Raw genomic sequence first — 15,828 nt, forward strand, 5'->3', positions numbered from 1 at the left:
TTTCAGATAAGACATTTCACATTAATTAACTAGTCCCCACATGTTTTACATCTGACACACAATTACCTGGTGCAGACAGAGGTCCATCAATAGCAGTGTTTTCCTCGTCTTCATGCTCCACCTTCTTCAGAACCAGAGCGAAGAAAGCAGCAAATCCCAACACCTGGAAGACATTAGCTATTTGTTCAGAGTCTGCACATTCTGCATGAGGAGAGGTCTAGACCTTGCCTTAAATGCTTGTCTCTGATCCATGCACTGCAGATTGGGGAGGAGAATTTTGCCTTTTAATTTGCTCTATAAACACAGGCTAATTCAATGAACAAGAAATCAGAAGGAGAATGGACCTCAAGATGCTGTGTGAATCCCACTAAATGCGATTGTTTTTTGCCTCTGGCCATACCTTTCCCACTGGGAACTTTCATCATCTTGGGAGCTATCAAAATAAGACAAAATAAGGTGAAATGAAGCTAACGGGAACAAGATTCCTGCCAAGAGAAATCAACATGACATTATAACTCAACTGTAACAAAACCCTTAACTTGCAGGAAGGATCTCTTGCTTAAGAGCTCTGTCCTGCAGTCCTTTTGAATGTAAAACTCAAGTTCACCTCAATGGGAGTGATGTGCCTGAGAGGGCTGCAGGATCAACCCTTCCCTAGCCAGTGTTTTGTATTGATAGTGACCTTACTTTTAAGGGCTGTGTGATGAATAGACTTTCAAAGAAGGAGATGGCCATGGAGATCAGCCACTTGATGGAGTTCTCCTTGCCATAATGTAGCCCGTAAAGCATGGTGAAGAATCCGGACACAGCACTGGTGGCAACTATGAGGAACCAGCCAATGAAAACAAACCACCAGGGCAAGCCTTTGAAAGAGGAACCTTTCTTGCCATCCCCAGAGAAACTTGGAGTGGGGGAGCACCTGGAGAGTCAACCATCGTGAGAAAGTCATTTTACCAGTGAGACAGAAGCAAACCACAAATAAAACAAAATAAGGTGCAAACTCTGGACTTAACAGGGATAAGAACACCTTATGTGAAAGTCAGATTTTAAAAACTATTAACTATTTTCAAATTATTTTGACAGATACAATGATATAAATAGTATTCAGGAAGTGGCGAAAACAGGTACACAAATCACAGGTATACAGATAGAAACAGATCAAAGATCAAAGCACATTTTATGGGCTTTATTTCTAAAACCCCATAATAATAGGATTTCTAATGTAAATGCTGACAGACCCACCACTACATTGTGGCTGTTGGATGCCCCTATAAAAAAGGGCTTAGAGACCATGAAGAGTAACATCACTATATTGTTGAATACTTCCTACTTAAAAATCAGATTTTTCTGACCCATTTCTGTCTCTGTTGTTTGTTAACAGGTTCTCACACATCCATTATGTTACAGACCCTTGAACACTTTGGAGCTCAGAGCTTGTCCTCAGCTCTTTACTATAATGTTTTACTACATTGGAACATTTAGTTTTGGAGGTATAAATATATAAACCAGTGGTTCCCAAACTAGGGGTGCTGCTTGTTCAGGGAAAGCCCCTGGCGGGCCGGGCTGGTTTGTTTACCTGCCGTGTCTGCAGGTTCGGCTGATCGCAGCTCCCAGTGGCCATGGTTCGCTGTTCTCGGCCAATGGGAGCTGCAGGAAGCAGCTTGGGAATCACTGGTATAAACAAAAGAGTGATGAGTTGCCCCTACTGCTCTAGTATGCAGTAATCATTCCATTGAAATTTCCTTACTGCTCCTCCAAGAGTGTTTATACAATTATCAAGGAGTCATCAGATGGTAATGACTTTCAGTCACCACCAGCTTGGGCTGAATTTGAACCAGTGACCCACATCTACGTATACCAATGACAAGGGTGATTGTTACCTCTCACTGATGGATCCTGAAGAGCAGAGGTGGCTTTCCAGGAGGCCTTTCATGTGCTGGACCTGTCTAACAGCTTGGACATAACTCTGAGCCTTCTGGAATTTATGAGGTCCCAGTAATTCCAACTCCATCTCCACGTGCTGGAGTTGCATGTACAAGTAGCGGTTATAGTCACTGTGTTTCAGCCTTTCACTCATTCCTTTCTCCAGAGTTGGGCTTCTTGTTTTTTCTCCAGGGAAATGGGGGAGGGGGAAAAAGGGAAATAAATGAGGCTGCTTGTGAAATAAAGTGTGAATAAGAGTGGTAGAATCAGGGCCTAGGATTTTCAGGTTGGGGAATTACTCTGAAGGTGATGCACATCGATGGTGACTGCTAATACTAATAATCTACCTTTCATAACTTATACAACCAGTGTAGCAGTAGCATGCTCCTCATACCTAGCAAACAACATTTTATGACAATGACCTCAGAACTTCAACAGATGAGTCCAAGACCAAACATCCTTGTTCATAGGCTACCTGTGCAGTCTGTAACTGCATAAATCTATTGAAAAAGCCAATGGCAAACTGGGATTGCAATCATTGGGGCAATTTACAGACTAAGGTAATATTCAACATGAGCCCAGGTGGCAGAATCAAGCCCTGAGTGGGAACAGGAGGGGACAACACAGGGAGAGGAAGGATGAGGGAAAGGACAACATGATTATGGAATCACTGAGACATGAGGCTCTTGATGATACATGGACACTGACTCGTCGTAAACACCGAAAAGCCTGCATTGGTTTTAAAAGCAGGACAGCTGAGAGCCACCATTCACTCTACCGCAAAGGAAACGAAGTATTTTCACTGAACTGTCCTTAACTCAAAATGAAGTGAGAGAGTGGTCCTCATATCTAGCGATTGTGGTGGCTTCACTTACAGGCATTTCAGTGAGGCTTTTCTTAGCTTGCGATTTACCTTGTATATCTACAGACCCTAGTGTGATGATAATAGGATCATCCTTCTTTTTACTCTCATCATAAAACTCTTGCCCAGCTCTGTTCTGCTGGCAGATGATGTCCTCAACCAAGGCCAACAGTGTGTTGATGTCAGTAGATTTTCCAAGGTCTGTTTCTGAGGAGGGTAGTGGAGTCTTCAGGGTTTTAAACAGTGAATTGGCAATTCTCCTAATATCCTGGAAGATGCAGCAACAGCATGGCAGTCACCTAGTGGCTCTGGTTACTTGCACTAATGTAGTTTAAAACCATGGTAAGCTTCACTGGTGGGTGCACCACATCTACAATGGGGGTTTGCACTGATTCTGTAGTTACAGTGCTGCCCCCGTGTGGATAAGGCCTTAGACTCTCACAGGGTTAGACAGTCCCATGGGACAGCCCTGATCTGACAGGTTTAAGTCCAACAATATAAGCTTGCAGGATGTGAAAATACATACAATTCACCAGGGCTGGGGAGTCTATTCTATTCTATAAAGGTTCTTATACCACGCTCATCATGACAGGAGTGGAGTGCCTTTCAGCTGTGCATTAAGCAACATGACTACACATATGTCTCGTGTTGTTAGTTGTATCATGGGAACAAATGTTATCCATTTCTTTGATGTTACCACACAACACAGTGATATTAGTCCTCAGTACATACCCATAAGGTTCCATATCTGCCTAGGGAGGTACATGAAATCAGCAAGAGTCCCCTACATGGAGAATTTGACCCTGACAATGGCAATCCTAGCTAAGTACCCCTCATTCTTTAATCCCATCCCACAGAGTCAAGAGGACCTCTAACAGAGAGACACCCCTCAGTGAATGTTTTGCTTATTACTTAAGGAATTATGAAGCACATCTGGTACAGGACAAAAATAGTGCTTTCTTGCCACACATAGTAAACAGTGAGTTCATACTGATGCGCACACCCACCAGCAGGGGGCAGTGCAATGTATTTTATACACCCTCGGGGCAGATCAGTACTGTCAACCATTTCCCTGTAACAGCTCATGCGCAGAGGGACTTGCCTTTATCACAGCCTCAGGGGTGAGTGTGACGCTCTGGATTGCCTGAGGGGGAGGGGGCAGATTTGGAGACACTCGGCCACTTTTCCCTGGTTTCTTCTCCTTCTGCTCCTTGATCACCTGGGGTCGTATGTTCCTGAAGATCTGCACGATGAGCAGGTTGATGGGGAACATGAGGAGGGAGCTCTCGAAGCCGATCATCACCTCCTGCCACGTGAACTCGATCTTACCTGCCATCGTCAGGCAGAGAGGCAGGGTAAAAATAGTCCCAGAGCAAAGTGAAAATGCCAGACTTAGAGCCCCTCCCCTGTGGAAAAACCTTGTTGCTGAGCGATCCCCCAATGAAACTGCTTCCTGGCTCTGGGTCTCCTCTTCCCCCCTACCCAGCCCAAGCAGTCACTCAGCCTTACCTAAGTCCATTTTCTGCTCAGCTGGGTCCTTCGGCACACCCCAGAACATGATGCTGGTCAGCATGGTGCAGAGCAGCAGGGAGAAGCAGCATGACACTCTCTGGGCTCGCGTGAAGGTGCTTCGTGGGGAGCGGTTGAAAATCGAATACCAGATATGCCCGTCCTGGAAACCCTTGGAAGTCTTCATGAAAAACAGGTTTCTGGGAAGAAGGAGGGGGAAGCAAGGAAGTGCTTAGAAAGGAGAGGGGGAAAGAGAGATGAGTTTGGGGCCCCACCTTAGCTGACACCTCTAAGTGCTCCCACAATACAGATTTTAAATAATAATGAGATGACACTCAACAGGATTCTCATTGTTTGGGTTGTGTGAGATGGTCGTGTTAGTACTGGATATAGCCGCGTCCCCCAAAATCCACGAGACCAATGCCTTTTGCAGAGGCCTAAAACGTAGCTCCTGTCCCTGTCATTGTAGGGTGAGGACCAAACATATCAAAAGGAATTTCTATTAGTCTGTCAGGGAAAAAACATAGTAAAGTAGATTTGGTGCTGGGGTTTGTATTGGGTACTTCCAACTGTCTTTCTCCCCTCTCCTCAGTGTTTTCAGAGCAGTAATACCACGCTTTAACAGTCAGATGCAGCTAAGCAGTCCTCATTCTGGCTCTGGTCCAAAGTCCATTGAAGTCAAGGCTGAGACCTCATTGACATTAACAGGCTTTGGGTTAGGCCCTCTTTGCATCCCTTCTTTTTTCAAATGGATTGCTGCCTTTAACCAACAGGGACACAAGGCAGAAGTTACCTGAACTGCTTCATGTCCTGCTCAGTAGCAACTGGGAACACTTTGTCTAGGACACACTCTCCAACATCAATGGCCAGCCAAGAGTTACAGAGGAAATACCATTTCTGATCCTGAGCCAGGTCATGGAGCAGCACGCGATTCACATACCTGCGCCATAAAAATAAAGAACTAACTCATATGGGGAAGATGCTATGGAATTCAGGTCACTGGAAGTGCAACTCACTGAGTGTTTGGGTGTCAGACTCTGACCCTTAGCCTATCTGTGACTTAGCTTCTCCATCTGCAAAATGGAGATAACTCATTCCAACTTCCTAGAGTGGGGAGTGGATAAATACATGAATGTTTGACAAGTGCAACAGAAGGGCAAAGTGTTATCAGAAAGGATAGTCTTCTGTCTCCTCATAGCCTCTCCCCTTGCTTACCAGGATGGACTATCTCCTGAATTATCATGCCACAGTCGGATACACTGCAGTTCCCCAAGAGGAAACAGGGTACAGAGCAGGAAAACATCCACTCCTCCACGCTCAAAGACTAGTGTGTCAGGGTCAGTCAGGTGGTGGGGTTCACTCTCTCCTTCAAGGCCGTAAAGCGTGAGAGTCACCTGAAAGACATACCGATGAGTGTATTGATAATTGACAGCCTGGCACCATTTGTTTGCATTCATAGCTTGTACATGGATACTTTGTATTGACACAGGTCCCAATCCTGAACTCCTTACTGAGCCTCCGTTCTGGCAAATTCCAACTGAAGTCAAGCTGCACCCACAGGGACTTAGTGAAAACTGAGTCAGGAGCTCAGGCGGTGGCCCACAGTTGGCAGGATGTCAAGGCAGCCTTATCAAATCCTATGAACTGAGTGTAATGGAAGCTGTCACAGCTGCTGAGTAGCATAAGAGCAACTGCTCTTACATCGTTGTGCATGTAGGGAGAGCTTCACTCATTCGGCCTGTTTTGCAGCAGAGTGAGTGAGGCTGCAGATCTAATCGTGCCCAGTGAATCCTCTGGACTTCCCCATTCCTCCTCACACTGTGGGTGGCAAAGCCAAGCACTGCCTACTGCTGCTGTTACCTCTGTCGCCCAGATCCAGAGGTCCCCTTCCCAGGCCTAGGGAGGGGAAGAGAAAACACTTCATTACTTGCTCTTTCTCTTGGAGGAGCCAAAGCTCTCTTTGGTAGCCTGCTAGCTCCATTACATGCTAGGCTTACATATGACATGGTCAATTTCCTGATGTGACAAATGTTTCTGAAGCTGGAGCTCTATATGTTGATGGTCTATTAAACATTCAGAAGATATCTACAGATCTGTAATTCCATCAGTACCTTGGAGGTTGTGGCTGCCCCACGACGGTGCCCTGTAAAAACTGTCACAAGATAACGATACTGAGCAAAGGGGTCGTTATCCTCCAACACTGTGATCTTCACCTGGAAAGAAGGACAACACCACCAGGAGAATACTATGAATGGTAAAATAGTAACAGTGCCTGGAGCAGGGCTTTCTCCAGTATCCTGGATGGGAAATGTGGCATGGTGCCATCTTGTGGACACTGCATATACCTAGCAGGAAGTGTGGAGGCAAGGGGAATAGGTAGGGCTGGTAGAAAATTTTCCGTCAAAATTCTTTTTTGATACAAAACTAGGTTTATGAAGTAATTACATTTTTTTTCAAAAAAAAGTCCACTTTCCATGGGAAATTTTGATTTTTTTTGTCGAAAAGCTGAATGTTTGAAAGCTGAGATATACTGGCCAAACCCCCAAATTTTTCAGTATTCAAATTTCTGCAGAAAGCAAAAATTTTCCATGAAATATTTAGACAAAAACTGTTTTGTTTTTGTCAGTATTTTCCACAGGACTCCCTCTCCATTTTTTGGCTATGTCTAGAAGTAGGTTAGAGAGAGACATAGACATGAACAGCATTTGGGGACACCCTGAGTGATAAACTCAAGTCTTGTGTTATATTCTTGATGTAAAAGTTTAATGAAAACAAACCACTAAAACCTTAGACTCCCTCCTTCTTCATGTATACTGTCGGGAACACACTGAAGATGACAGAGAAAGACATTACACAAAAATTACACAATCCAATGCTAGCTCTTTAATCACTCCTGGATCACAATCCCTTTATGGAGAATTAGTGGCATCAGCTCCAAAGGGAGCTGAGCGCTCACTCTGTCTTAAGTGGCTGCATTAATGTGACCACAGCAGAGCAGGCCAGACAGAGGAGAAATACTTCCTATCACACTATCTATTAGCACAATGCTTACTTTGGCATCATCCTGAATGTCTTTCCTTCTAGCCCAAATAGCCACCAGCACATACACGAGAAAGATACAGCCCACAGTTGTCACTACCACGGGGTTGTCCACAAATGTGCCAAAAAGCTCCGCTGTTTTGCTGACATCAATGGTGTTGGGCGTGACAAAGAAGGTGCTCCCAAAGAAGGTCAGGTGGTTGCAGAGACACTGGGTGCTGCTGGGGGTTGTTTTTGGACCTACCTGAAAGCCAAAGAACGATCATGTTCACAACATTCTCAACTTTTGGCTTCAAAGTACAGCTAACTTACTTACCAAGCTAAAGAAACAGGAAAGCTAGCTGAGCTAGGCGTGAAGCATTGTTATATGTAAGCAGATCTTACAAAATCCAGTAGAGGACAGTGATTCTAAGACCTAAGCAGAAGTGGGTATTATAGTACTAAACATAATCCATTCAAAATGCTTCAACCACTTCTCACTTAGAAGCACATCCTAGAGAAAAGGTGTCTAAGTTCTCCTATATATTGGATTAACCTGAGCTTCATGACCTTCTCCCATCCCAAACTGGTCTTGTTTCACAGTGCTATCAAGAGTTCAAAGAAACATGTTCACTCGTTTTACCAAATGTTATTGTTATCTAGGGTGGCTTTGAAATGTATTGAGGAAAGATCCATGACAACATTCTTCTACTTCTCTCTACTTACATGGCACCCGTAGCTATTCCAGTTGCCCCGTAGCTCATCCCAGAACACACACTGGCATTCAAAGGAAGTGACAGCTATGGTTAGATCATGGTTGATTGTAGAATCCATTTCCATGTCTTGTTCCATCATGAGATAGTAAGTCCCTTCTCCAAAAATGAGTTCTTCTGGGCTAAGAACCCATGTGTTTGACTTATCTTGAACAGAAATATTTAGTTGCAGGCTATGTAAGAAAGCATTTGTTTCAGCAATATACAGATATATTGTATACATGCCAATAAATAAAATAAATAGAATAACAGAACAGTTATCAGAACAACTATCAGTATAGGATTTTATTCTGGTTGATTTATTAGGTTAATTATACAAAGCACCAGTTCTTTGCTTCTGTTTGTGCATAGTGTTTACTAGAGATGGCCTGAACCAGGACACAGATTGGAACTCTTTCAGTCTTTGAGGAGGTTCATTGCCATTTACACATCCAAACTTCTGAGCTTGAGCTCATCTCTACAATTTATATTTGTTCTTATCTGTCAAAAATGTGGATGACAGCACTATATGTGAGAATTAAGATCCAGATCCACAAAGGTGTTTAGGATCCTAATTTCCATTTGAATCAGTGGAAGTTAGGAGTTTAAGTACCTCTGTGGATCTGGGCCTAAGAGCTCATATTGAGTGTGCTAAGCTTCTATTGGAAAGTGTGAGTTAAGGGTGATCATGTAGTTTGCAGATGAGCCTAGAGTGCCCAGAATCAAATGTCCTTGGCAAATGATCTTACCTCCAGTGTTTTTCTTAAGGGGCAGATGAGCTTTCATATGATAGTTAGTCTCATTTGGGTGGTAGCCATATCCCAAGTACAGTATTAGTGGAATATCCTGTTCAGTTTCCAGGTGGATCACTAGAGATGTATTTTCTGAGGAGACATTGACTTGGAAAGCACTAAAATTGCCCAGATTCAACAGGCTCCTGTCTTCCTGAGGTGCTGAAAGTCTTGGCAGCATTATCTATATTTGAACACAGAGATTCATTCCTAAAAATGTATGACAGTGCCTGGATTCTATTACATAGTAACACGATGTGACTACATACTAAAATCAAAGCACATTTTATGGGATTTATTTCTAAAAACCCTTTAATTTCTTCTTTCAAAACATACTATAGGGAAAGCATTCCCAAGCAAATCCATCCTGGTGGACAGCTATCATAAATAAGACTTCCCTATTGCATGCCTTCTCAAAGCAATTTGATTGATACTTAGAACAAGCTTCTGAAAAGTCCATATCAACTCTACATTGGTTTATCTCAAAGCTCTTTTTGCTGAGTGCATACATGGGTTAGGGATGAATGTGGGCAGGCTTGAAGTACATTTGCAAGTGTTCCATATGTGAGTTTTTAGGACACGAATGGCATGCTACTCATCAAAATGATTCCAGACTGCGTCTTCCAGATGAGTAACAATACAGATACCTACTAAATCTAAAAAGAGTTGAGATTATGGTCATCCTGAAACACAAATTGATATGTAAATGCATTGTTGAATGATTTAGGCATTAGTTTAATGATTTTACACATGGGCTAGGAGGCTTAAGAAATAGTAACATGGACATGCAATATTGGGATGATAGAATCAAAGAAATGTAGGGCTGGAAGAAGCCTTAAGAGGTCATTAAGTCCATTGCCCTACCCCGAGGCAGGATTATGATGGTTTTATTATTTAGACATCACAGTGTGTTTCAGGTTGACCATAGACAGCAGCCATCTTCCTTAGCCAGTAGGATTCTCATGTTTCTTCTTGTTCATCCACATGATGAAGGAGAAGGCTGAATCACTTGTACAAGTAAGATGCACTTTAGGGCCCCACACATAGACCTCATGAAAGAGATGCTTATTGTGTTCATCGTGCAAACCACATGTAGTCCTTCCTAACATGTGCATATACCATGTTCTCTCTTTGTATGTTGGCAGTAAACACAACATTACCATTTCTCTACTGAGCTTGCTACTTGGAGAGATGATGATGATGATGATGATGATAACACAACTGACATTTATAGAGCACCTGCCACCCAAGGATCTAATTAGACTCCAATTCACACTGAGAAAGAGGATTGGATTTACCTCAATGTTTTCAGTAAGGTCATTAACTGGTATGACCAATCCATCCACACTGGTAAGACTTAGGCCTCCCACGGTTCCACTGATCTCAAAACTGGTGTCACTTAAGGAAAAGGGATTCACTGCAAAGCTCACCATCTACAAGGAGATATGAATGACAAGCAGCATTTGAGTTGTACAAGATACTTCATTATAGTCACAATTTTTAGATTTCCATGTAGATTGGAGATGAAGTCAGAACCAAACCCAAGAGCCAAACAACCCTGGACTTCAGGGAAGTTCGGATCCAGATCCAAGTTTGAAGCTGGCCCATATCTCAATTATGGACCAATCCCAGACCTTACATTGTGGGAAAGTTTGGATTGTGATCTACATATGAATATTGTAGCTCAGAGCTATCTCTAATGTATCTCTAGCATGCAGCAATCACTTTCCATTCATATGTAATCCTCTTATGGGTCATTTAGATCAGTGGCTCTCAACCTTTCCAGACTATTGTACTCCTTTCAGGAGTCTGATTTGTCTTGCATACCCCCAAGTTTCACCTCACTTAAAAACTACTTGCTCACAAAATCAGACATAAAGATACAAAAGCGTGACAGCACGCTATTACTGAAAAATTGGTTACTTTCTCATTTTTACCATATAATTTTTAAATGTCAATTTGAATATAAATGTTGTACTTACATTTCAGTGTATAGTATATAGAGCAGTATAAACAAGCCATTTTCTGTATGAAATTTTAGTTTGTACTGACTTTGCTAGTGCTTTTTATGTAGCCTGTTGTAAAACTAGCCAAATATCTAGATGAGTTGATGTACGCCCTAGAAGACCTCTGTGTACCCCTGGTTGAGAACCATTGATTTAGATATCTGGGGCCAAATTCAGTCACACCAATGTTAATCCAGAGTTATTCCATCAAAGTCAAATTGCTGTGCCTCTCCTGAAATTACTGGAGTTGACAACATATATAAATCTACTGCCTGGAGTGCATATCAGAGTATGTTAGAGTTATGAGTACAGATGCAGGGAAAAAAGGAGGGACATCCAAAGCCTGTGAAGATAATGGGAATGTTTCCACTGATGTAAGTAAGTTTGGGGTCATGACGTAACAGAGCTGGGGGGGACATAATAGAGAAGGGGAATTGGAAGGAGACACTTAGCCTACAGCAGTATATAGGATTTTGCCAGGCTGACTGTTTTGAATCAGCCTGGGAGACCCTTAGAAAGAGGAATATAAAAATATCATAATAACACAAAAATGTACTAGGGAATAGCGTGTGTCCTAGATCAGACAATGGAAGATACCCAACTGGCAGGAAACCTGGGCCCCGATTGTCCCCTATAAGATCTGAGTAGCTCCAGCTGACTCATATGCTGCTTGGGGAAAACAGTGTTTCAGGCTTCCTTGTTAAATAATGGTATAGATACTGTGATCAGCTGACTCCTTGTGACAGTGAATGCAACCAAATGGTGAATGGGTTAGAGTTATCAATTGAGTCCATTGCTGTGGGCAGCCGAGAGAACAGTGAATCAGGCAGGGGCTGTGATGGGAGGTGCCTTTCCAGTAAGCTCCCAGTTCCCTTCAACTACCTGTACCAAATCCCATGCAATAAGAAAATGGAAAAGGCTACTCTGGCCTGATAAATTCCAAGTGAATTTGCTGACATAATTGGAAGGCCAAGAAGCAGGACACCACATGTGCCAGTGTCATCAGCGTGAAAGGAGAAAAGGCTCCAAACTCATCAGAGCAAGAAAATTAATGAATTCATCAAATACATCAAGTCAGAGTAACAGTCACTTACCCTTATATCCACAGTCTCATCACTGTCTCCTGAGACACTGAGAGAGGAGGCAGAGGGCAGAGTAAAGCTGGCCGAGCTGGAATCGGAGATGTTAATGGATGTGCCATCCATGCTGTCTGTTTGCAACCTGTCCAGAATTGGGGTCAGACGCAAGCAGAGAAAATAAGAACAGATGGAGACAAAGACAGAGAAGTATTAATAGCCCAGTGCAGGGTTGCTAAGCATAGTTGATGTTACATCCAGAAAGGCTTCCTGGCTGAGTGAGTGTAACTGTGCTGGAGAACCATTTCTAACTCCAGTGGCAAATACTTCAGGACTTGTCTCCGCTTGCTGTAATGCTCTGCATGCCACTGGTAATGAATGATTAAAGGCCATGATTTTTTAAAAATGTGCACCTGCAATTGCACACTTAATTTGGGCTTGCAGTTATACTCACATTGTGAATTGGGAGGTAGAAGTTCATCTAAATATCTATTTACATGAACAAATACTTGATTTCTATGCACTATTGTTGCATCTGCACAAATTAGATGAGCAATTGATCATGTCAAGTGTGATCTGCATAGCTGAAAATCATGCTCTAAGTAAACAGATTTGGGGATGATTTTATGACCTGAGAACTCACATTTTCTTCTGCCCAAACTGGTGACAATTTTTTACCTACAGCAGCATCAGCAAGAAAGAAAAATTAGCCTTTTACAACAAGTGTTTTCCACATACCTACAAATTTAAGTGGGTGATGCTTGACCTATGTAATCCCAGAGAATCATTCTCTGTATACAGATCATATATGAGAATTTTCAGTCTAGTCTTACTGAAATTAGTTGGAGTTAAAACTGTTTTTACGATGGATAACGAGTTACAACATCACAGCACCTATGGATTTGTTACCACCTGTATAATATTTGGTTGGGTGACTCCATTTAATGAGAAAATGATAGCTATTTTCCTTGAGAATGATTGGAGATTGTCAGATGTGTAGACGCACAGGCCATAACTGAAATGTGCTGACTGTTACCTGTTTATGTACATTGCAACAGAGGGAGCGATCAGTACCATTGGTTCATCATCTGGCAGCTTCCCAATCAGGAGTGTGCTTTGCAGGTTTTCAACAGTGTCCAACAGCTGGTGTGAGACCAAACTCTGGAAAGACAAGGGAGCCTCCTGATATGCACTTGTTATTTGAAAAGAGCAGGGAACGCATTCTTTGCATTAATTTCCATTTGTGATCTGTTTGAATTTATAACCATACTTCCGTAATTCCGATTTTCAGTGTTTCTTTTTAGGGCAGCAGACTGGGTGATAATCTTGGTAACCTCAGATAACGTTATTATAAACAATAAAATGACTCTAAGAAATAATTAACAAGCCTTAGTGTCTGCTGAGAAATTGGAAAAGTACTATTTGTGAATGAAAGAGTGAAGTATCAGGAGCTCAGATACCAAAGTGATGGAATAATGCAAAATGATAGATAGATTAGATTAGATGTTTTAAAGGTCAGTCTATTATGAAAGCATGCAAAGGGTATCTTGGTGTAGTCCATATCCATAATTCTCATGAGAGCAATGCATACAGTGAATAAATTAAATATTACAATAGTAATTATAATCTTATAATGTACTACTCTATCCAAAGATCTCAAAGCACCACAAACTTTATGGCTGTGATTCAGAAGAAGTTACTTATGCCAAAGTATGTGAATAACTTCAAAGGGAGTATTCTGTGCTTAATGCACATGCTTATATACCTTGTTGAATCAGGGCCCAATTGCTTACCCTTCACACTACCCTGGGCCTGGGGAGTATTATCATCCCTAATATACAAATGGAAAAACTGCAGCATAGAGAGTTGAAGTGAAATTGTCTGGAGATCACACAGTAGACCAGCGTCAGAGCTGGGATTAGAATGTAGATATTTTGACTGCTAAACCTGTGCTCTAGCCGCCAGCCAACACTACCCCCTTAAGTTGGTCATCAGATCACTTTGTCTGTCTCCCTTCTGTCAAAATTAGTATCTTCAGCCTCCCATTAATGTATTAATGTTCTATACTGAATACCCTGTGCTGTCCCTATAAGGTATTCATATCCTCACCTCTCAGATTAGATTAATATCACACCCTACTCAGAGCGATGGAATTAAAATGCTTGTTCCCCATAAGAAGCATACAGAGGCATTTGTAATAATTCACGTAGAAGTATGAAAAACCCATACCGCATAAATCTGAATAGAAAATCAGGGGGAAGCTTTTCAGAAGGTTCAAGTAAGGTAACTGATTTCAGTTTAGTCCCTTGATGAAATCAGTGGAGCTAAGCCTCAGAGGTGCTGAGCACACATAACTTCCTCAGGATTTGGTTCAGTAGGGAAGGATAGAATCAGAGATGGAAAAATCCTATTACTGTAGGTGATCTAATTTATCCACAAAGGGAAGTATTACTCTTTACTGTATATTCTGTAATATACTACTTTGGCCAGTCTGTTTTCATATATCTCCAGTAATGTTTTAAGAGGCTGCTATCACTTCCCTTGGGGCACTATTCCATAGTCTAACCGATCTCACCATCCTATTTACCTTGATGTTCAGCCTAACCCCTTTGCACCTAGTAGCTCCCCAGTGCACTCTAAGCAATGCCACTTTCAAACATGTCCAAATCAGAAGGGCTTTTTTTATCTTCTACGCCAGGCAGACACACACGCACTATACATTAGAAACTGAACCACGTGAAAACAACCTGTCCAGCCTCTGACGATGAAGTGTCCTTCGTCCCATTTTGTATGGAAGCTGTGAGCACATTGCTCACTGCATTGAACAGGTATCCAGCTGCGTCCTTTCGCTTCTGATAATCCTCACTGTCCTCTGTGCTTACAGTGAGTAAGAACTCACTGACATCTTTGAGAGAGTTACTGGCTTCCACCTGAACAGGAGATATGGGGAAATGGTTGTGTGTGTGTATTAAAAATAATACCCATTAAAATAAGCCACTGTTCTCGCTGTATGGTCCCTTACAATAGTGTTTCCCACACTTGGGCTCCCATGGCCGTAGTTCACTGTGCCCGGACAATGGGGGCTGCGGGAAGCGGTGCGTGCCGAGGGACGTACTGGCTGCCGCTTCCCACAGCCCCAGTTGGCCGGGCACAGAGAACCACCGCCTGTGGGAACCGCGATCAGCCGAACCTGCGGACGCGGCAGGTAAACAAACGGGCCCAGCCTGCCAGGGGCTTTCCCTGAACAAGCGGCGACCCAAGTTTGAGAAACACTGCCTTACAACATGAATAGTCCAATGGGGCTGTTTGCAGAGAAAGGTATTTTTACTGTTATTATGTATTTGTATTACTGTTATGCCTAAGCCCTGGTCATGGACATGAACCCCACTGTGCTAGGTGCAGTACAAACACAGAACAATCAGGTGTTCCCTGCCCCACACAGTTTACAACCTAAGTAACGGCTCAGTGTGAGAGAGCATAGCACAACCTGGCTCAATGGCAGTGTCTAGTCACAGGAGCACACTTGAGAGCCACAAGATGGGTTCTGGTGGTACTTGCATTCAGCGAGAAGGAAAAAGAGTTGAAAACTTCAGCCCTGAGGTCAGGGGGAAGAGAAACGGGCTACAGGGGAAAAGGCCCAGGGAACAGCAGCAGCAAACTGAAGGAAGCCGTACAGGGCTGCTCTGAGTAAGATCCCTGGGCGAGCACCCATAATAATGGGCAGGCCTGGGTCCCCTCCACTGGCCCTCTAACAAAGTGGTCTAAGACCCAAGAAGGGGACAAGGCTCTGTTGGGAAGCCCAAGTGCAAGGCAGGATTTAAAGGGGCCCTGAGACAGGGTTGAAGACACTGGTGAGGGAAGACAGTGTGTTGAACTCTTTGCTACCATGAG

The 15,828-nt window shown here is 43.0% G+C and overlaps 1 protein-coding gene across 1 annotated transcript in view; it reads right to left on the reverse strand.

The window, feature by feature from the left end:
• Nucleotides 1-15,828, reverse strand: part of PKD1L2 (polycystin 1 like 2) — a 71,262-nt gene that overhangs the window by 16,439 nt on the left and 38,995 nt on the right. Inside the window, exons 18-33 of the mRNA XM_043495247.1 lie at nt 14,682-14,867; nt 12,974-13,098; nt 11,956-12,082; nt 10,154-10,288; nt 8,814-9,039; nt 8,039-8,232; nt 7,347-7,577; nt 6,406-6,507; nt 5,510-5,688; nt 5,088-5,234; nt 4,295-4,494; nt 3,888-4,114; nt 2,837-3,053; nt 1,881-2,109; nt 688-919; nt 67-163 (exon numbers count right to left, since the gene is read on the reverse strand). Coding sequence (XP_043351182.1) covers nt 67-163; nt 688-919; nt 1,881-2,109; nt 2,837-3,053; nt 3,888-4,114; nt 4,295-4,494; nt 5,088-5,234; nt 5,510-5,688; nt 6,406-6,507; nt 7,347-7,577; nt 8,039-8,232; nt 8,814-9,039; nt 10,154-10,288; nt 11,956-12,082; nt 12,974-13,098; nt 14,682-14,867 — 2,854 coding nt within the window. The remainder of the gene's footprint in view (nt 1-66; nt 164-687; nt 920-1,880; nt 2,110-2,836; nt 3,054-3,887; nt 4,115-4,294; nt 4,495-5,087; nt 5,235-5,509; nt 5,689-6,405; nt 6,508-7,346; nt 7,578-8,038; nt 8,233-8,813; nt 9,040-10,153; nt 10,289-11,955; nt 12,083-12,973; nt 13,099-14,681; nt 14,868-15,828) is intronic.

The sequence above is a fragment of the Dermochelys coriacea genome, chromosome 12 (genome assembly GCF_009764565.3).
Source record: "Dermochelys coriacea isolate rDerCor1 chromosome 12, rDerCor1.pri.v4, whole genome shotgun sequence".
NCBI lineage: Eukaryota > Metazoa > Chordata > Testudines > Dermochelyidae > Dermochelys > Dermochelys coriacea.